At 39.5% G+C, this 22,014-nt stretch overlaps 1 protein-coding gene across 1 annotated transcript in view; it reads right to left on the bottom strand.

The window, feature by feature from the left end:
• LOC121958199 (triple functional domain protein) overlaps positions 1-22,014 on the bottom strand; it is a 120,661-nt gene that overhangs the window by 25,506 nt on the left and 73,141 nt on the right. Inside the window, exons 14-35 of the mRNA XM_042507071.1 lie at positions 20,884-21,075; positions 20,398-20,567; positions 16,573-16,747; positions 16,249-16,444; positions 14,949-15,115; positions 13,456-13,575; positions 13,143-13,334; positions 12,156-12,305; positions 11,364-11,478; positions 9,932-10,047; positions 9,214-9,336; positions 8,917-9,111; positions 7,458-7,573; positions 6,542-6,608; positions 6,286-6,395; positions 5,615-5,684; positions 4,555-4,644; positions 4,372-4,464; positions 4,142-4,253; positions 3,801-3,991; positions 2,487-2,588; positions 651-680 (exon numbers count right to left, since the gene is read on the bottom strand). Of these exons, the coding sequence (XP_042363005.1) occupies positions 651-680; positions 2,487-2,588; positions 3,801-3,991; positions 4,142-4,253; positions 4,372-4,464; positions 4,555-4,644; positions 5,615-5,684; positions 6,286-6,395; positions 6,542-6,608; positions 7,458-7,573; positions 8,917-9,111; positions 9,214-9,336; positions 9,932-10,047; positions 11,364-11,478; positions 12,156-12,305; positions 13,143-13,334; positions 13,456-13,575; positions 14,949-15,115; positions 16,249-16,444; positions 16,573-16,747; positions 20,398-20,567; positions 20,884-21,075 (2,892 nt within the window). The remainder of the gene's footprint in view (positions 1-650; positions 681-2,486; positions 2,589-3,800; positions 3,992-4,141; positions 4,254-4,371; positions 4,465-4,554; positions 4,645-5,614; positions 5,685-6,285; positions 6,396-6,541; positions 6,609-7,457; positions 7,574-8,916; positions 9,112-9,213; positions 9,337-9,931; positions 10,048-11,363; positions 11,479-12,155; positions 12,306-13,142; positions 13,335-13,455; positions 13,576-14,948; positions 15,116-16,248; positions 16,445-16,572; positions 16,748-20,397; positions 20,568-20,883; positions 21,076-22,014) is intronic.

The following is a 22,014-nucleotide window of genomic DNA, read 5'->3' as shown; positions in this document are numbered from 1 at the left end:
TGTTGTTTCCACTTTACAGCAAAGCACATGAACACAACCGAGTCAGAAAAGAGACTTTCCAACCTTCCTACAACACATGAACGCTGCATATGACAACCATGTATGCATTACTTTAAGTAATTTTTTAACTTACTTTAGCAAACGGTTTCAAACGTTTAGCCAATATTTGAACATTTTCAACAATCTAATTTAAGTCTAATGAATTGTTGTTTTTTTTTGTAAAGAGACAACTTTAGCTAACAAATGGTGCAGTGGTTTGCAATGTCGCCTAGCCAACGCAGAGAACATGCCAACTCCACACAGAAGACGGACTGCCTGGAAACACAATATGTGCATAATCCTATTATTTGCATTAGCTGAGCTACAGTACATTATTATGTGTTGTTATGTTCCCCCTGAGGTAAAAGTACAGCTAGTTGGGAATCACTGCCCCAGAATATTTCACGATACAATGTTTCAGCCCCCTTGCTGGGGCACTATGTTCCTCCAGTGGATTATATACACTGGTCCTGTCTATCTATAGTGTGTTCTTCTTGTTTAGTTGTTGTTAGTGTTTAAGAAGAAGTGCGAGGATAAGAGGTGCTAAGAGTTTGTGTTTCAGACTTGTGAGAAGTGGCTGAGGGCTGTGTTGTGGGATAGTTTGTACTCACCATTGCTCCATGTTTGGATCCCTGACTTAGCTTTGAATTTAAGATATAGAATAGAGAATTTCACTGGTTTGGTTTTAGAAGATAGACATGACATTTTTTATGCTGACAAAACGGTTCGACATGATAGAAACGCACAACAGTGATCATTTGCCTCGACAGCGTACGTAGGCCAATTCAATGTGTAGCAGATTGCAATGGATGGTGTGTTTGTGAGAGAGAGTGTGTGTGTGTGTGTGTGTGTGTGTGTACATGTGTGGGTGTACATGTGTGGTTAGTAATGAGACACACTTCATTTCCAATGGACATACCACATGACTGCTGCCCAGCGGCTGCTTTGGCTCTAAACATGTAATATAAAGTTGTAACGCTTAGAATTGAATGTGTTAGATTTTGGCTTCATGCTGTTCCAACGGCTGACACACATTAAGTTATCCATCTGTGACGATAATCAACAGGAAAAACTCACAGAGGATGTCTGAAAATAGGGGCTCGAGAAATTCACCCGGATCATTAAACTTGAATCTAGGGCTGGGCGATATGGCTTTAAAATAATATCACAATATTTTTTGACTCTATCACGATACACAATATATATAGCTTGAAATCTCCTCCAAACTACAGAAAAATATTAAAATACAAAATTCTGAAATGAACTACATTTGTAAATAAGGTAGTTAGTGCAATAAATGAATTTAGATAAACTACTGTTATAATAAAGTTTCATAAAATACTGTCATAATGGGGTGCCGGGTAGCTCAATTGGTAGAGCGTGCGCCATATATTCAGAGCCTTTATATATATCCTCATTGCAGCAGCCCCTGGTTTGAGTCCGACTGCTAAATAAAGCATTGTTTTAATTAAATAAATTAAAACTGGAACCCATGGTGCTTTTATTTTGAAGGACCGGGCTCATCTCTGGCCAAAAGTGTTGATATATTCCCCACATTAAGTATCTCTTTTCAGCTTTTCAGTGTTTGTTTGTTTTTGTGCTGTGCATTGTGTAAAAGCCCTCTTTGTCACACGGACGGACGAAAAGCGTTATCAGATGACTTTATCACAATAAATAATATTGCATTATGTGAAACGATAGAGCTTTTTTATCCCCAAACGATATATTTCGTCATATCGCACAGCCCTGCTTGAATCCATATTTTCCTTCCACAGTGGTGTTTAAATCATTAAAAAGCTTATTTCTTGCGGTAGAGAAAGACAGCTTCTCGTCACTCTGACAAAGTGGCACAGAGCCAGGATGGGAGGCCGTGGGCGTTCAGGGGTTGAGTCAGTGTCAGCGGCGTTGGTGGAAAGCATGTCAGCCCACAGAGAGAATCAGAGATACAAACATCCACAGAAAACACAGCCCCAGATATACAGATGTGCCTGTGTTCGCTAACAGATGGAACAAAGCAGAATGTACCCAGAGAGAGACAGACGGAGGACAGAGGGAAAGAAGACAGAAATCAAAGAGACAGAAGAGGAGTGTGAGACTACAGAAAGCTTCTGGGCCACCTTGAAGCTGCTCATGCAATCAAACGAGATGTCAGAGAGGACAGGAAAGGTGAGAAGAGAGCTGGGGGGAGGTTGAGTGTAAAGACAGGAGAGAGAGCACTGAGCAACTGAGTTGGACCGATGCAAAGATTTCAAGGCAATTTTTCCCAATCAGATTTTGATCTGTCAGTGACATCATTTGTTCGATTACAGTAACCTGTAAAACATTTTTGAAATTTCAACAAATGCAACTGTCACTGGTCTCAAGACTTTTAGTCTCCAGTGAGTCCTGCCATCGGTCAAACCCTAAAGTAAGTTTTAGAAGGAAAGAAGAGAGGAAGTGTGTTTTACCTTGAGCACAATCTTGTTGTCAGAAGTCGGGGTGCGTCCCACCCACAGAGCAAACTTGCAGGGGTCTCCTTCAACATGTTCTGTCACCCCCAACTCTGACGTCTGAGAAGAGAGGGATAATATGAGGAGATGTTTTAGAATTACCATGGCTATTTAGTGTGGGGTTTGTTTTTTTGTAGATCTGTGAACACATGGTTTAATTTCTATAAAAAACACAGGATTTTAAAAAAAAACAGTCTTGAGGTCATTTTATTTTTTTGTTTTTTTTTTTTACTTCACTTACTTTACTTTTTCTTTTATTTCTTTCTTGTTTGTTTTTTTTTTTTTGCTTCTTCAGCAGTAATTTTCTTTTTTCTTTTTAATAATTTCTAGGCCATGTCTTGTTAAGCTGCTTGAACAGTTAAGTTTCACTTTCACTGCACCTGATGTTCTGCTGCTCCATCTGTGCCCAGAGGACACTATGACGCTATGACAGTGTGGTGCTATGAACAACAGTCTATATGTTCCAATAAGGCTCCACATGAACAATCCAGCTCCAAAAATATAAAATCAATACATGTTGGCAAATATTTTAATCAACGCAGGCCGCCACAAATGAATTCACAACAAATATAAGTAATATAGTTACTGTGATCAAGCAGCTTGTTTCCTTCTCCTTGCGTTTTTAAATGAATCAACTGCTTTGAAAAATCCCAAACCAGGAAAAAACAAAAACACAGTCACTCCCACAATGTGTACAATTCTTTTTTTTTTAGTACAGGAGAGCAAATATGATCTGAGAGGATTTGTAATTGTTTTTTTTTTTTGGGGGGGGGGGGGGGGGGGGGGGGGGGGCTTCAAAAGAATGGTTTACATTACTTTTGAGGGTTATAAAAAAGGGTTGTTTAAATTGTTAAGAATGAAGGGCATGCACATATAAGCTTTTGTCTGAGCCTTTTCAGTCATTACTCAGTACACAGAGTGTTGACTTTGTTTATACAGTTTGTATAGTTTTTACTTTTTTTTTTACTTATGTGATGACTGAAGAAAACACTGCAAACTGCAAAAATGTGTGGGAAACCCTGCTATTTGAAACACTCGCGCTCCAGATAAAGAGACAGTTAAGAATGTCTCAAGACTGTCTCAAGTGTTGATTTAAGTAGGGCCAATCAGATTCCCTTGTTTTTTTGTACTGCAGTTGAAGAAATGGAGCACTTAGAAACATTAAAAATGCTAATTATGTCATAATCAAACATCTATAAACACTCTAAAGCTTTCCTCTTTAAATCCATTTTTCTCAACAGAGAAACCAAGAGAAACACAATCATCACTCACAAAAAGTTTGCTCTTGTAGATGTATTTGCTCCTGCCGTTTGAGTCCTTGACCTCCTTGCTGAAGACAAGCGACATCTCGAACAGGAACAGGTGGCGCTCCCGACCCTTGCGGATCAGAGTCTTTGGATCCCAGACCTGGAAGGACTCCTGGAGAATGAGCTCACCCTGGGATTCGATGTTTTCATCAAAACCTGGGAGATGTGGTGCATATTAGCAATGAAATTCGTTATAAAACATCTCGCCTGATTTATGAATAGTACTTATTTGGTAGAAGGTAATCTTGCTATACTGACAGTGAAAGATCACAGTAACATAAATAACAAGCAGTGAGTTTTCATCACCTTCCAGCATAGAGAGGTGCATGGCATCGTTGGCTTTCTTAGGAACACTGAGCATCACCTCCAGGCCGTCCTTGATTTCTCCTTTACCTTCTTCACAGCAGGTGAGCAGCTCCTGAACACACACACACACACACACACACACACACACACACAGAGAGAGAGAAACCATGACAAAAAGGAACTATGGAGTCGGCCATGGCAGCAGTATGATTAGGCACAGTGATGGTTACCTTGAGCAGGAGCTGATACTTGGTGATTCTCTGCACAGGCTTGATCAGATAGGAGGAGATGGAGTTGGCCAGTCGGTGCCTCTGTTGGATTTCCTGCGTGGAGAAGAACATTTATTTGATAGCAAACGCAGCTGACAGCGACTGTCCAATTTCATTTTACCATACTTATATGGTGATACTCACATCAAAGTAGTTCCCAGCATGCTCTAGGATTAGCTGGGTGGAGTCGGGTTTGTTCTTACAGTAGTTCACATACATCTGGAACTTATCAGCCTAGACAAAGACAGAAACACATTATAGTGACATATAGTGATTAGATGATTTGCAGCAATTACTCATACTTTTTTACACTTTTTTTTTGCTTAGTTTCAGAAACATTGAGTATGTAAAGGGATACTATCCCGATTTTCAACCAGCTTCGCACAACAACAATGCTGGTCGTATGTGTCAGTAAACTGTGGTAAACTTCTCCCTGTCAAGTTCAGCTAAAATCTGCTGGACGATGCATTTCACATCATAGAAACATATTTCAGTGCACTATTTAGCTGTGTGACTGTATCCTGTAATAAAAAAAACCCCAAAAAAAACAAAAACCCAAAAAAAACAACGGCTTATAAAACTGAGATCAAATGCAGCACTGATAAAATATTAACTAATGTTCTGTTGCTGCGTTGCCTATTTCTCACCCTCAAAAAATTCAGGAACATTATTTTGTGCTGTGTTACAAGTGTTTGTGAACAGGAAGTGGGTGCCATACTGTTTCCTGTATACAAACAGGGGCTGAGAAAACTGAGTAAAACTGAGCAATACTGATCATATATGAATCAAGAAGTGGTTGCTTGCCTCATATGTTTTCAGAAATATTTTAGTGTACTGTTTAGCTGTAATACAAGATTGTTTGTGACCAGCTGTTCACCATGTTGTTTTCGAATGTGCAACTTGCATTATGTCACCCACCAGCGGGAGCATTCATTGGTCTGATGCAGTGCGGTGCATTCTGGTAGTTGTAGGTTTTCTACCTCTTGAGCAAAAGCGAATGCCATGTCATGTAGCACCAATTTCAAAAATACTTGTGTCTTTCTACTGCAGAGACAGCCAATTTTTATGAACAGATCATTTTTCCAGCAGCGAAATACTTATACGTGATCAAATGTCTGATGGTACAGTACAAGACACACTACAATTTGAGTGAATGGCAGGTTTGAGCACACTCCGCAGATGCTGGTGGACAAACGATACATACCCATGTGACAAAGCAATGCCCCACATCCTCTGGTAGCTGCTCATATTTCTCCAACTCTTTGAGAAAGATGCTGACAAAAATGGAATGAGAGCAAAAACATGATACTTTTACTAAATGAAAAGTGATATTTCAGACAAAAAACAAAAAAAACCCATCAAATCTGTATTTACCTAAAAACTTCAAAGAAATTGGAGTATAAAAACTGCTAAATTTGTTCAACTGTGATATGGATCAAAACTTGATTTCACCTTAATCTGGGTCTGAACTGCATCAGAGTGCATGGACCTTACTAACTTGCTTGCAGGTGTTGTTTAACCCTTTGAAACCTGAACAGATTGGTTTGATTTCTTTCTAAAACTTGGGGAAAAGGCAATGAGCATCTTAGCAAGAAATGTCGCAATATTGCAAAAAATGAGTAAAAGGTTACAAGAAAATGAACTATAAACTGGTTTTACATATACATATATTTAATCACTTTTTAAGTCATTTTCTTGTATGTTTTTTTTTACCTTTTTGTACTGTTTTACTACTTTTTTGTAAATTTTTAGGGCCATATCTTGTTAAGCAGCTTGTTTCCTTCTCCTTGTGTTTTTAAATAAATCAAAGCGATATGCACAGTTTTCAAAGGGTTAAAATAGAATTTAGTGCAAGTCCTAAAATGTGTTTCTTACTTATGGTGAAATTCATAGAGGTCTTGCATGTTTCCAAAGATGATGTGTTCCTTGTTGATGATTCCTGGAGGAATCTCCTCGACTCCACTGGTCATCTCCCACAGGTAGGTCTGCACAGAGAGAAGAGTACAAGATGGAACACACAAAAAAAAATCTTTAACAAGGTTCTGAAACGTTTCCAGATTTCATGTGAAAGTTGTTGCACGACTCTGGTATAAAACAGGTTAACAGTGGTGGGCTGTGGAGCTGAACTCACATCCATGCACTCCCGCAGGTCTCGCACGTAGGCTTTTTCTGTCTGAATCAGCTCTGCCATGATGAACCTACACACACACACACACACAAAAGACACACACACACACACACACACACACACACACACACACACACACACACACACACACACACACACAAACACACACAGCATTAGCGGTTGTCATACTGTCCTCATCCACAGAATGATAAATCAGCCTGCCAATAGCTCTCTGCTGCATCCATTTACACTGATGAATAATGAAAGGGTTTCGGCCCATAAAACGTCTGCGCTCATAAAGCAGCCTTGATGGCTGAAATAATGCTTGTGATTTGTGCTGCTCATAAAATGACGCAGTCTCTTTATCCTGTGTGCTACATGGAGTCTCTTTTGTTCTCTGCGGAGCGTCACTGTTGCGTATGCACTTCTTGTGCACAGCAGAGAGGAGGCTGCTCACACACATCCATTATGTGTATTTACATTAAAATGTTATTACTGCTACTGAGCAAGTAGTGGTTCAATGTTTACAAGGACACTGACCTGTGCAATAAATGACCTGTGACCTTCTTACGACAGACTGCCTCAGTAACCACTAGACTGCTCTGCTGAGTATTTTAGGCACTGAGCCAATCATTTAATTACACGTCCTTTGGTGCAATAAAACAGATTTCCAGCAGGTGAGAAAATGCTGACTTGCTACTGTTTGTTGCGTTTGTAGGCAAAGCACGTACTGTTTACAAGTGGAGCTTTTAGCTTTGCAGACTGACTGCTAAACAGTTTGATTAGGGACAACCTCATGCACTTTTTAATCCGCTAAATTATTCTAAACTAGCAATTCTGTAACTGTTCGTCTGATAAAGCCTTTCTGAACAATTTCTTTTTCACTGAAGAATGACATAAACATGAGGTGGTGACATACTCCTTTCTGCGTGCTGACTTGCGTTTCTCCTCATTCAGCTCATGAGCTGCATCCCGCAGCTTGACCTCTGACCCTGGAGCTGTGGCTGGGATGATGTCCAGCTGGAGATCCTTACTCTGTCAAAGACACACGACAAAATATGTATGTATGTATGTGTGTGCTTGTGTATATATGTGTTTATGTATGTATGTACGTATGTTTGCGTAAGTGTGTGTGTATGTATGTTTGCATATGTGTATGTATGTATGAGTGAGTGACAATGACAGTCACCTGCACCTTGTTATGGCTGTTGATTGCCGGTTAGTTTGTTTTTGTTTGCTGTCTTTTAGTTTGTATTATTGATGCTAATGCAATGTGATTAAATGTATAGTATAACACCATGCCAAAAAAAACATTTGAATTGAATTAAATTGAGTAGTGATTTTAAAGGGATATTTTGGATGTGGGGTAATGGGGTACAGTTGGCACACACCCCAGTTTGGAGAAGCACACTTGAGTCTGACGTGGAAGTGTACTACTGTGGATGGGTTCAGCAAAAATAAATAAATGAATAAATAAATAAAAGTAAATAAAAGGTCTTTTAGCTACCTTAGAATTGTTCCACCAAAAAAATTAAATATCATTTTATGTGTATTAAGTGTATACCATATTGAGAGCATTTTCACCTCTTTTCCTTTTCATCAGGCAGCCTGGGAAGCCCCTTACGGCTTTAATTTCCCATCTATGCTCTCCTAAAAGCCACCAGACTCCATTGGCAAAAACAGTCATTTTAACTCACTGAACACAGGAGCTTCTGGTCCACTGCTGCTTCGATCAGTTAGTCAGTGTTTTTGTGTGACTTCTTTGATCCTGAACTAACCCTTTTAAACACCAAAGTCACACATTAACACAAACAAAATAACAGTTCAAGGCGGTGGGACACCAGCGGCTCCTGTGTTCAGCAATGTTAAATCACTGTTTATCTCAATGGAGTCTGGCTTTGAAGAAAGCCATGTAACGGCTCCTTTTTCTCTGTTGGAAATCAATGTCTTTGAGAAAGTTATAGAAGTGAAAATATTCTAAATATACCGCACACTTAAACTAATATTAATTTCTTAGGTGGCTAACATATATTGTGTTGCCGGCCCCGATCCACAGCAGTACATTGCTTAACTTCCATGTCATACTTCAGCCTGCTTCTCCAAGCTGTGGGTGTGTAGACTGATACTAACTATATGTAATACACTGTCTTTCTATAAGTACCCCATACAACCCCTCTAAAACAAATCTAAACCCTCCCTTTAAGAGACAGGCAGATTGTGAATTACCTGGTTTCCTACACCTGTAATCTTCACACAGAGTTTGCTTGGAGGGCAGAAATGTTTTCATTTTAAGTCAGACCCTATTTTTTCCTTAAACCTAACCCTGAAGGCAAACTTCTCCCCACAGCTGTAATCTACCAAAACACCTGACCACTTACTGCCTTGTTGGAGTCTGAAGAGATGCCCAGGGCTTTCTCCAGGCTGCAGCGGTATTTGTCCATGCGCAGCGAGAAGTCTCGGTAGCGTTTGTCCACAGCCGTCACCCATTTTTTGATCTCCCCAGCATGACTGTGGCCTTTCTCGCAGAAGCCATCAGCCAGCTGGATCAGCAGCTTCACACGCTCCTTAGTTTGCTGGAGGAGAGGGGGGAAGAGAGCATTTCATGAACACACACACACACAGTGACATGCTTGTTTATGTATGTGTTTGTGTGTGTTTGTGTAAGTGTGGCCAACCTTGGCTGTGATGTGGAAGTCCTCATGCTCCTTCAGCAGCTCCTGTGTGTGGTGGATACTGGAGCCGGTGGAGGTGTGTGTGGACAGATAGAACTCTCCTGTGTCATGAATCCACTCCAAAGCCTGAAAACACACAAACACACAGGAAACAGACTCTGTCAGATCACATCACAACAGAGAGCGGAGTATGTGTGTGAGTGTGTAGCTACATTCAGGGTTCATACACATTTTTACCGATACATTTCCAGAACTTTTCCAGGACTCAAATTTTAAAGACCATTGACACTGCTTATTGGTTCTATTTCATTGCTATATAAGAGCTTTTTTCAATATAATGCTTATTATAGAAAAAATAATTAATTCAAAACAGAATTAGAACTGAGTATTTAAATATCACTTAGAGAAGAACTAATAGAACTGTTGGTCATTTATGAGGGGGAGGAGGCGGTGTAAAAAGGTAAAAGTATGATTATTTTTTTAAGCAACTTTTTTTAAGTAAGACTTTTTTTTAAATCTTACAATTTTAAATAGTTGCATTTTTTAAAGCTTATTAGAGAAAAAAAAATGGTGACCCTGTCATCACCATAAAAAATCTGTATATTACATCAGCTTCATAATTGTCAGTCAAATAACTCTAAACTCTATGTGTGTGTGTGTGTATGTGTGTGTGTGTGTGTGTGTGTGTGTGTGTGTGTGCGCGCACGCATGCTTTATGTACCTGTTTGGCGCTGCGTTCAAACACCACATACTGCTGACACTGGTCCAGCCGTCGTTTCCTCATGGTCCAGAAGTGAAGAACACGATTCTCTCTCTGCAGCAGCTCATTGAGGATGTCTGTAAAGGAAAACAGAAAACACTCAAGATTCAGGCATTCTGCATCTGAACACTTCCACGTTAACTCGAGAGATTGCATCACTACCGACTACTGTAAACATAAAAAGAACACAGATTTGTTAAATAGTTCTTCTGCCTTTGGACATGTGGAGGAGACTGTAATTGAATAACTTATACTGATCATTTGTTGTACATTGCTTTCATATATTGGCATTACAGAGGTAAAGTTTTGCAGCCTCAAACAATACTACTAAACTGGAAAAACAGGAGAAAGGTCAATATCTCACAATGGTTAGATCTACTCACACAACAGATATCATTGGAAAAACCCTAACCCTCTGCAAAAACTAACAATTTGATAGAATATACTCGACAATTCTCAGCAACTATCATGTTGCCGCTGATGCCACAATAGAGATATAAATGTCGACACAACTAAGGAGAGGAGGAAAGCAGCAAAGCAAGGCAGAAAAGGGGTTTAAAAAAGAGGAAAGGCATGAACAGAAAGAATCAATGCCAAACCACACCCATCCTGCAAAACTCTTACACCAAATGTAACTAAAACCAAGCAACCAATGCTCTGTTTGTTTTCACTGTATTTTGTTTGTTTTTCCTCTTGTTTCGTCTTCCTTTATTTTTAAGTATCTTTATGTTCATTATTGTTGTTGCTTTCTTACTTATCCAATATTAAATCACATATCATCGCTCTGTCGACTCTGTATTTGGTCACATGTATGCACTATATGGTGAATAAAGGTGTTGGGCTATAAACAAACGACACCACGGCGACATGACTCAATATCGCCGCCGCAACAAAGCTGTAAAGCTGCATTCAGCGTAATAACGCTCTGTTGTCTCTTTTAGCCACTTGTTGGAAACCAACATTTTAAAGGTAAATAAAAGCTCCAAAGTTCACAGAGGAGTATTCACTGATGTATTTTATGTCACAGAGCAAAACGTTTGAGTCTTTTTAGCTCATGTTAACCACAGACCTTATTCCAAGAATCTAACCAAAAACTCACTGACTGCTAATATGCCAACTCATTTCCAGGGTTTAGGACTCATTTCTGCAACACTACCTTTAGTCATCTATTTCAACCATTTATGCATTATGTTTAGCAATTCAAACTGTATATCTATTATTTTTTGCCTCGTATCTTGACCATGTACTAATTAGGACACTTGAAGCAAGCTATGTCAACCATTTAGGCTAATAATTAATAGAAATGGTTAAGTACCATTTCTCATCACTTTTCGCATTTAGAAAGCAAACATCTCCATCAGCAACCTTTGACGAGTCATTTTCTGATACTCACTTTTGACCTGCTGTTCTGGTGCTTTGACGTGGCTCAGCATGCCTGGCATGTTGACGCTGTTCCTGTGCATGTACTTGAGGAAGACGTCTGCATTTCTTCTGGCCAGAGTGCACGCCTGATAGAGATATTAACATACACACATGCACACACACACAGACAAACAGAAAACACACACACACACACAGATGGAACTTTTATCGATCAAATGTTATTTATATAGCACCTTTCAAACAAATCTAATGCAATTCAAAATGCTTTACAGTTTGATTGAAGAACATGGGAAATAAGCAAAAATGGATCTTAAACAATAGAATAAGTATGAACCATAAAATTGTGACAGTAAGACATAAAAGCTAGACTAAAAAGATCAGCTTTTAGTTTAAAAGCATCAATATTTAAATATCCTCTCAGATCCTCCAGCAGGCTTTTCTTGCGTTTTGGAGTGTAATGGCTAAAAGCAGAATCACCAAATGTTGTAGTTTGACTCTGTGGAACAGCTAAAAGAGAAGGATTGGAGGATCTCAGGGTCCCCCCTGGTTCATAAACCAGAAGCATCTCTGAGATGTAGTCTGGAGCAAGGCCATGCAGTGCCTCATAAACTAAGAAAAGACTTTTAACAGGCAACTAGTGTAAAGTTTCTAAAACAGGCATAACGTGTGCTCTTCTTCTGGTCTGAATGAGAACTCATGCTGCAGAATTCTGAATTAGTTGCAGCTGATTAATTGCATTCTTTGGTATCACATTCTTTGGTTGATGCTATGTTAAGGCGCTGTTTCGTTTGTGAAATGTTACCTTGAGGAAGGCCTCCTTCTGCTCCAGGTGTTTACTGATCATGGGGCTGACGTGGTCCGTTTCACAGTTGGGTCCCAGTTTATCGGCTCCTCCGCACCAGTCCTCCTCTCTCTTATACTCCTGCTCCAGGCTCTCCAACACACTGCATACCTGTACGGACAAACACACTTAGTATTTCATTTTGTGTTTCATTTTGTGTTTTTTTTCCCAACAGAGAAAGGGCTGAACTGAAGCCGAACCATCCGAGGTAGGGGTGGGCGATATATGGAATACACTTGATGTATCGCGGCTTGTTCCACGGGCGATATAAAATGACTATATTGCAAACATCGAGTATGAATTGTCACATCCTTTTTATAAGCCACCAGTTTTTTGCTTCTCTCACTCTCCTCTGCGGATCTCTGCCACGGACGCAATAACTTAATGAGTGGTAGTGGTGGTAGTGTGAGCAGGTGAGGCGTGTGTTTGTATCTGCAGAGCTCCGATTGTGAGAATTTATTCACATTTTGTGACCATGAAGCACCAGTGAGACTTACGTATATTAATAATACTTTATTACTGCTCACAGTGAATAAATCCTCACAGTTTAAGGCGCCGCAGTGACTGTTTAACTGTCTGCTAACATCCAACTGTTCCTGCCTGAGACGAGACAGGTCAAAATAAAAGCACCATGGGTTCCACCTTGGTTAATTACAACAATTCTTTCTAAAATTTAATTAAAAACTAACTTCCTCACAATCCTATCTTATTAAATGTTACTATAACAGCAGCGTATTCAACTTAATTATATGACAGTAGCTAGTTTATTTAACGTTATTGTAGCAGCGGTTCTTTCGTTTGTTTTAATTTTAGTAGTTAACATTAGTTTAAAGGACATTTAAAAATATGGTGATATATATATATATCATGTATCGCGATACAGCCTTAAAATATTGCAATAATATTTTAAAGCCATTTTGCCCAGTCCTACTCAGAGGGATGTCCCACCTGCTCAGAGGTCTTGTAGAAGGCCACTGAGGCATTGACCAGCTTCAGTCTGTCCTCCATTTTGAGCATGAGCTGCTGCCAGTGGGAGGCCACGCTCTCTGCACAGTCTCGGATCAGGTCCATGTCGTAGTGGTTGGCCTGGAGCAGAGCCTCTGCCTTCTGCTGGACCTGCAGAGCACTCTGGTGGGTTTTCTGCAGAGAGGATGGGGTCAGATAGACCAAACTTATGAGCAACTATTTAAAATCTACCTCTGGACTTCAGATAGAAAACATAACGGAGGGAGAAACTGATGGGATAAACACACTGTCTCACCTCGATGGCGTGTTGAAACTGTTCGTGTTCCCTCTGCAGTTGTTCAGCTTCCTGTAGGGAGCTGGCTGTTATTAGACCGGCGTTCAGCATCGATTCGCCGTTACGAATCCAACCAAGAACCTGTAAAAAAAAAAAAAAAAAAAAAAACAGAGAAAAAATGTCATCTAACACCACCAATCCAACACTACTCACTACCTCCAGGATTTCACAGGCTGTTTTTGGGATTGTTTGGGCCTAAAATGCCTGATTTCACAGACAGTGTAAAGTAGCTAAGTACATTTACTCACACACTGTACTTAAGTACAGATTTGAGGTACTTGAACTGAGTATTTTCTTTTCATGCCTTTTTATACTTTTACTTCACTTGCTTTTATAGAGGGAAAAAATAAATTTACATTTATCTGATAGATTTAGTTAATAGTTACTTTATAAATTAAGATTTTTGTTGTTATAAATTCAACTGTCCAACAGTTTATAAGTACAGCTGAAAAGATTAGTTGTTTAATCAATTAGCGGATTGACTGGAAATTTATTTTCACTATTTTGATAAATATTTAGGTCATTTTCCAATCTTTTTTTAATTTGGAGGGGGTTTTGGATGTCTTTTTTTTATATATATATATATATATATATATATATATATATATATATATATATATATATATATATATATATATATATATTCAGATTTTTCTGGGTTCTTTTTTTTCATACACTTTTTTACTTTCAGGGCAGATTATCTTGATGCAAAGATTTTAGGCATTTTTTGAAATGACACTGTGGGTGCAAGTGAAAAATTGCAAAAGTAATTGCAATTTGTATGTGTGTAATTCATTACAAAATCAAAGGCAACTTGTTCCAGTGAGGATAAAATTGCACAGCTCTGAGTTTGCAATTTGTACTACACTACCCTGACCACCAACCTGCATATTTAATCTAACTCACATCGATTCTTTCAGCATGTGCAAAAGATGTGGATGCAACAGCCTCTGTCATGGAGACCTCCAGGTGTATTTTAGAACAGTGTGTAAATGCTGACTTTCATTTGTGTTCCACCACAATGCTCAAAAAAATCATTTCAGATCGCTTTCTTGCAGAACATCAGGGAATTAGACTGCACAGTCTTTAGCAGTAATTTTTGTTGGTAACTTTGAACCATCTGCTCATGTCTGCATCTTCACAACCAGAAACAAGGCAGTAAGTTTGGTGACACTGCATGAGGAGCTGCTGTGATTGGTGAGACTAAAAGGAAACTACAATGATTGTTCAAATTTGCAATAAAGTTGCAGTGATTGGAAAAAAAATGCAAGGTCATGCAGAATTCACTCTGATTCATAGAATCTGCATATATGTTGCAACTGCAATATGTTGGAGGGGCTAACGAGTTTTTTTTTCAAATTTTTTAAAGACCTTGCAAATCCTGGTATTCTGTAGGTGTACACTCTCTGCCTGCAGGTGGCGCTCTGTGGCAAGTGTGTGAGTGTGCGTCCCACCTGTTTGACTTCAGCCTGCAGGTGTCTTAGCTGGACGCACTGCTCCAGGTGCCTGCGGTGCTGCTCGGCCGCAAGGTCCAGCTCTTGCTGCTTCTCGTGGAGAAACTCCAGCAGGTCCTGAACCCGTGTTGCCATGTCGACGTCGCGGTCACACAGCAGCTCCACGCCTGAATGAAGGATGCACAGTTGTATTAGTTCTAGATGGACACAGTTCTAAGTTATGCCTGCTGCTAAAACTTATCATAAACTTTAAATATTTTAATCTAACAGTCTTGATTATTACTACCCTTTGAGTTAAGTCTTATAAACCTCCATTCTAACAACTGCTTTATGATAATATTATCAGCATGTTTCAGTCCACGTGACATGATGTAACCATTCTTTGTGCTGAGTTAGAGAGCACCTATTAGCATGTGAGATCACAGGTGAGTTATTATGGTTAGTGAGTGGGTGCCTCTCATCACAAACGCTGACCGCATCCGACCCGCAACACCTACACAGTATCAATATGAAACTCATGAAGCCAGGAAGAAATGTGTGCAGCAGCTACAGTGAACATGAGCTGCATCTGACTTTAACCCTTGGATGTCTGATGTGGCGAGCAGGTGGCAGTCAAACATGTCTTCACTTCTGCCTCAAAGCATTTGAGATTTAATCGCTTAAAATAGCAGCATCCAAGGAGAACAGATTCTGAAGACTTTTAAATGTCTGGAAACTATTAAAAAAAATGTTAAAAACGATAACAGACACTCACAAAATCTGCTTCTTTCCAACTGAAGGACAGCTAATCAAAGGTGACAAAGCAAAATGTATTATAAAGGAAATCAACACAAGGAAGGTTATTGTAAATACCAGGGTTCCCACACATTTTCATAGACAACATTTCAAAACTTTTCCATGACTTTTCAAGGTCCCAAAATACTGTATGTATGTATGTATAATATATATGTATGTATATACATATATATATATATATGTATGTAAAAAATATATAAGAAAAAAATTGCCACAAACAGAGGTGATGAACAAATAAACAAAATAAGGGCTAAGTGACATCTTCAGCTACAGAAAAGTTCGCCATTAAATTACATTATTGTGATTTAATTTATGAAATACAAACACATTTCTATGATTTTTTCATGGATTTTTACAAGTTCCATGACTTTTCCAGGCCTGGAAAATGTGTTTTTCACAGGTTTTCCAAGAATGTGGGAACCCTGACATACTATTAACAGACCATAATTTTCTGTTATATCCCCTTGGATGGCACGTTACTGTAGAGTCTGACTGGTGTACTCACCAGAGGCCTGGACCTCGTTGACGTACTGCAGCAGCTCCTGTCCCTGGTGGATGACGTCGAAGGTGAGGTTGTTCATGGTCAGGGCCTTGTCGGCATGGTGCTGCAGCCTCTGCTCAGCCAGTGTCAGGTCCTCCGTGTCAAAATCATTCATCTGACCCGTCAGCTCCTCATTCCAGGACTCCAGGTCAGAGATGATCTGAGAGGACACAACAAAATTCCACTTTCAGAGGACACATTTATCTCAAATATGTTCTTATTTGTGAAAGAACTCTGGATCTGCTTTTTTAAAAATGACCCCTGACCCTTCCTGCCGAGCAGACTCACATCAATGGCGTCCCTCTCGAAGATGCGGAGCTGCAGGAAGAGCTCCAGTTTGATCTTCCTCTCCTGGAAGAGCTCCTCCATCTGGGCCTGGGCCTCGTCCAGCTGCTGCAGGACGCTCTCGATGTGGTTGATGGAGCTGTTGTGGGGTGTCTTGTTGCTGGAGATGGCCGAGTCCCTAGAACAGAAATGCACAATTAAGCAATAAGCATGGAGAGGCAGCGCTGTAAACTTATAAAAACATCCATAAAGACACAGTTGGGCTCGGCGCCAAGCAAACTTCACTGCTCTAAAAGCTGCTGCAGAGCGCAGCCTGCAGGGGCTTACTCAGCTCCTCTACAGAGAGCAGGAGATTCAGAAGGGCAGTTAATGTTCATTTCATTTCAAACATGGAGAGTTCTGCCTGAAGAAAGTGAGCACAATTTCATCTTAAAAAGTGAATTTTCAAGACTTTTTTTGTTGACCCCCTTTTAGGGGTTCCCACATATTTTCATGGATATAAAAAACATTTCCATGAATTTTCAAGGACCCATAATATTTTTTTTTCTTGCCATACCAGCTCAACCTTTTTTTAAACATATCAGATTTAAATTATATTCAAACGTAATTTCAGCTAGCTGGAAAGCACGACAGGAGAGATAAAACAAAGGGAGAAAATGAAGAAACATGCAAAAACAATACATTTACACATTTTAAAGCTACATTCGCCATCAGCTACAGAAATTAAATTGGCTTTAAAGTTGCATTTCATGGAAGGTTAACTATGCATTGTTACTGAAACAACTGCATCACATACAACATAATTCCAGGACTTTTCCTAACATTTCGACATTTTTACTAATTCCATGACTTTTCCAGGCCTGGAAAATGTGATTGTGAAATTCCATGACTTTTCGCGATTTTCACTTACCATGGGACCCTATTTATGATTGATCTCTTCTTTTGTAAAATTGTCTTTGTTTTTTCCTTTTTTTTTCTTTTACATATTCATCCAAGGTATTACACAGACTTTTCTTAATCCAAAAATATTAGTACAGACAAAGCTAAAAGTGAACTGAGTGTAAAAGTCAGTAAAATTGATTAAAGACTAATGGTAGCCTTACACTTAAATCATTTTTTATGTCATTTCATTGTTGCTGACAAATATTCAATGTCAGAATAAAATTCTGAGAATTTAATCTCAGTGGCTGCATGCGCATGGGATCTTAATCGTTTGGTGTTAGGTGATCATAAAACTCAGTTCGAGCTGTCTGAAGTCAGTCCTTTTCTCATCTTTGACGTTCTGCCAAAGTCAAACATGTTTTGTGTTACTGGCAGTTTTCTATCAACCAGCACTTATTTTAGTGAGGAATCTTCATTTTTGAAACCTCTCATCTCTACATTGCTCTCATTCCCCACTAAAATACTGCAGATAACCAGTAACGAGTCAAGGTGACAAAATGTAAAGTTTGTATGAATAACAGTTTATCTATATGGATTATATTAATGCAGATTTGACAATAATACTATCTACATGGAAAGGCTTTTAATTTGTGTTTCTAGAATTTTGTGTTTTTGCCAATGTTAATATGTTATATTTCTTAAAGGGAGTTTGGTGTAATATTTTTCATCAGGAGCAGGATGGGAAATGGAATTGTGAGACTAAAAACTTGCATTGTCTTTAGACATGAGAGGTTGTCACACTTAAGCATTTGAAAGTCGTTTTATTCTTTTAGTGTATGAATTATAAAAAATAAATATTTTTTATATTTATTTCAACCTTAATTTTTCTGCCAAAAACTACAGGATTTGCAACAGTTGCGAAATATAAACATCAGATCCTTTCCAAACTAAATTCATACTATTATAATGTAATAATTGAATTTACCTCAAATGCCTGTCTTTCTATTACTTATATATAAGTATTGTCCTTTGTGTCTAGATGAATCCTCTTGTAAGTACATTTTACTTTTACTGAATGGATTTCATGTTGCAACAATCTATCCTGATATTAGATTATGATGCTTTTTTCCTCGTCTTGGGAAAGAAACAGGTCAAACAGTTTCTGATTCATCAATCCGACAGATGCACACGCACATGATGCACCGACGCAGACAGCAGTGTGTTAACCAGAAGACACATGTGAGTCAGCAAAGACAGCAGAGGTCAGATGGATTCTGATTGGCTTCAGGTTGATTATTCAGCGTGACAAATACACTCCCACACTCGAGTGCACATTCATGAATGCACATGTGCACACACACTGCACAGTGTCGGGCTAAAGGTGTGTAGAGTTACAGTTGCCTTAGAGTGCCACACAATTAGGCACGCGCTTCTAAAAGCAGACTTATGTAAGAAATCACTGATGAGCTAATAGAGCGAGAGAGAGAGAGAGAGAGAGCGAGCGAGAGAGAGAGCGAGCGAGAGCGAGAGAGAGAGAGCGAGCGAGAGAGAGAGCGAGAGAGAGAGAGAGAAAAGGGGGTGGATGAAGAGGGACTGGAACATCCTCTTGGAGACTGCATCCACCTCTCCAACACCTTCCACCCTCTCTGCTTTCTTTTTTTGGTGTTTTCATGCATCTCACTACTGTCTCTTCCAAATGTCTGACTGTTACCTGCATGTATTTACATATTCACATACATTACTGTTCCAGATCTGCCCCTGACTAAATGACCCTGCCAAAAAGACCCAGAGAAGGCCGTTATGTAAATAGACCTAAAAATGTTTATGCATTCTTTTTCTGTGCGTTTTTATTGTCACTAATTGGCCCAGAGGGTTACTGCATCATGTGCTAGGCGCAGCATGTGCACCATTATCTTCTTCTCTTACACTGCTGCTTCTCTCCTAACTATCAATGCTTTAAAGCAGTGCTCCCCATATTACAACCCAAATTACAAAACGTTGGATGCTGTGTAAAACAAATAAAAATAGAACACAATTATTTGCTTTTTTTAACAAATACAGTTCTAAGTCAAGATATTTCTTTGTTAATCTGTTCTGTACATATGACATTTGACAGACTATTGCATGTCTCTCCGTCCTGAAAGAGGGATACCTTCTCAGTTGCCCTTTCTAAAGTTTCCCTGTTAAAGGGCTTTTGGTAGAAGTTCCTTCTTAACCACTGTGAGGGTCGAAGCACAGAGGGATGTTGTATGCTGTAAAGTCCTCTGAAGCTCATTGTGATTTGTGATAATGGGCTTTATAAATAAATAAAACTGAATTGAATTGAATTGAATGTTCAAAATGATAAACTGTGCCCATCTGTGAAGGCACCATATATGCTGAAAGGTACACACAGGTTTTGGAGAAACATATGCTGCCATCCAGACAACATCTTTATCAGGGACGTCACTGCGTATTTCAGTAAGACAATGAGACAGCTTGGTTTCATAGTAAGAGTGCAGCTACTAGACTGGCGTGCCTGCAGTCCACACCTGTCTCCCACTGAACATGTGCTTCCCAGTACGAAGCGGAAAATATGACAACAGAGACCTCTGACTGTTCAACAGAAGTCATATATCTTTTTTACAAAAAGATGTCTGTCAAAACTCAGTAGTAATAATTAATAGTACTAGTTTACTGGTTGGCTCGACCCCCCCCCCCCCACACACACACACAAACAATATAATGGTAGGGGAAATACAGACTTTCCTGGTTCAACTGATGCAAGTTTTGCATCACATGAGAACTGATACTGACGCTGGTTTCAGTTCACTGTCAGACTACCCTTTATTTGTTTTGTTTCAGTGTCAAGGTTTTGATTTAGGTCCCCGTTTACTTTTAGAATTGTCTCATTGTCCTTAATGCTTGGCACTAGTGTCATGTTTATTCAGGACCATTACAGTGTACCTGAGCTGCTGGATGAGATCCTCTCCCTCCTTGATGACGTTGACGGTGACCTGCAGCGTGGTCTGCTGCTGCTGGCCGAAGCGTTTGATCAGATCCTGCACGGCCTCCACCGACTCGGCATAGACGTCATCCAGCAGCTCTTTCTGGAGGTCCTCCAGCCATGTCCACAGCTGCAGGAGAACATCCATTGGTATGATGTTTATTTTATTATAATATCCCATTTTTTCCTGATATTTGCAATATGAAATATTTAGACTTGTCACTTGTGTAAGATCTCTATCAAAATTAAAAACATCATTTGATGAACATGCCAAAATTCTCATATATCCTCAGCTGTGGTGGGGACTGAGAAATATTCATCTATGTGACTAACGGTACAAAAGCCATTATATCTGGTAATTGTTCTCAGAGAGCAGTGTGAAAGCTCTCATCCACACAAACACAGCCCACCATCCACTTCAGCGTTACGTCACCCTCCCTGCCTACCTCTTTGACGTGTGTGTGGAAGGCGACAGACATGTCCAGCAGGACTTTGCGCTGCTCCACGCGGCGAACAAAGTCTTGGATCCTGTCTTCGAGCTGGTGGGCGGCCTGGTAGATCTCCTCAGGGTCGCACTCTCCCGTCTGGGCCAGCTGCTCAGCCGCCTCCAGCAGCTTGTCTGCATTGGTGTACGTATTCTATGCCGCAGCCGGGGAAGGAGAGAGAGAGAGAGATGGATTACACCAGGAAGACCATGTAATGCAAGTAAAGCATATTCTAAACATAAGCAGAGAGAGGAGAGACGGGTAGAAAATGGAAAACAGGATATGTAGGAGACGTGTACACTGATAGAGTCGCTGATAGTAGAGCTGCGCAGAGATAACTGGTGAGAGGAAATGGAGATGGAGAGTGGGTGAAGGTGACAGAAAGAGGAAGAGAAAGATGGTTGCAGAAACAAATGGCTACATTACACTTGGTATTAATATTTTCTGGTTAAAGCTGATCAGATCTGATACTCTAGGGTAGTATTCTACATATTTTCGTCAGTTATTAGACGTGATGGAAGAAGATCCTTTACTGTGTAAAAGCAGCAATACTGCAGCACAAAATACAAGGACTGCACTAGAAATGTCACTAAGGTAAAAGTATGCACATATTTTTTTTTCAACTTAAAGTGAAAGTAAAATTAAATTGTAGTGGAGATGAAGTATAAGTAGCAGAAAATTATTACAAAGTAAAGTACAAGTGCAACCTTATGTGGGGGTATCTAGCAGTTAAATACCAGGTGTAGGGTTAAAAAAATCAATAAAGAATAGTATCGTCAAATGGTTGCGTAGCAATATTGTATCAATACACAGACGCCAAGTATCGCTTAAAAAAGAATCATTGATCGTACAAAAACATATCACCGGGCTATTATTTGCTTAAATCATTGAACTCAACAGGCTGATATTTGGGACAGGATTTTAATTCCTTTCACAAAAAGGTGTTGCTCAACAAAAATGGGAAATAGAATCAAATGATTTGTTAAACCTTTTGAAACCTGGGCAAAATAGCTGTTTGGTTTTGTTTTGTTTTACAAAAACATGGGAAGAAGGTAATAAGCAACAAAAGAAGAAAAAAGAAGAAACAAAATA

The sequence above is a fragment of the Plectropomus leopardus genome, chromosome 18 (assembly GCF_008729295.1).
Source record: "Plectropomus leopardus isolate mb chromosome 18, YSFRI_Pleo_2.0, whole genome shotgun sequence".
Taxonomy (NCBI): domain Eukaryota; kingdom Metazoa; phylum Chordata; class Actinopteri; order Perciformes; family Serranidae; genus Plectropomus; species Plectropomus leopardus.
This window is presented reverse-complemented; position numbering and strand designations above follow the sequence as displayed.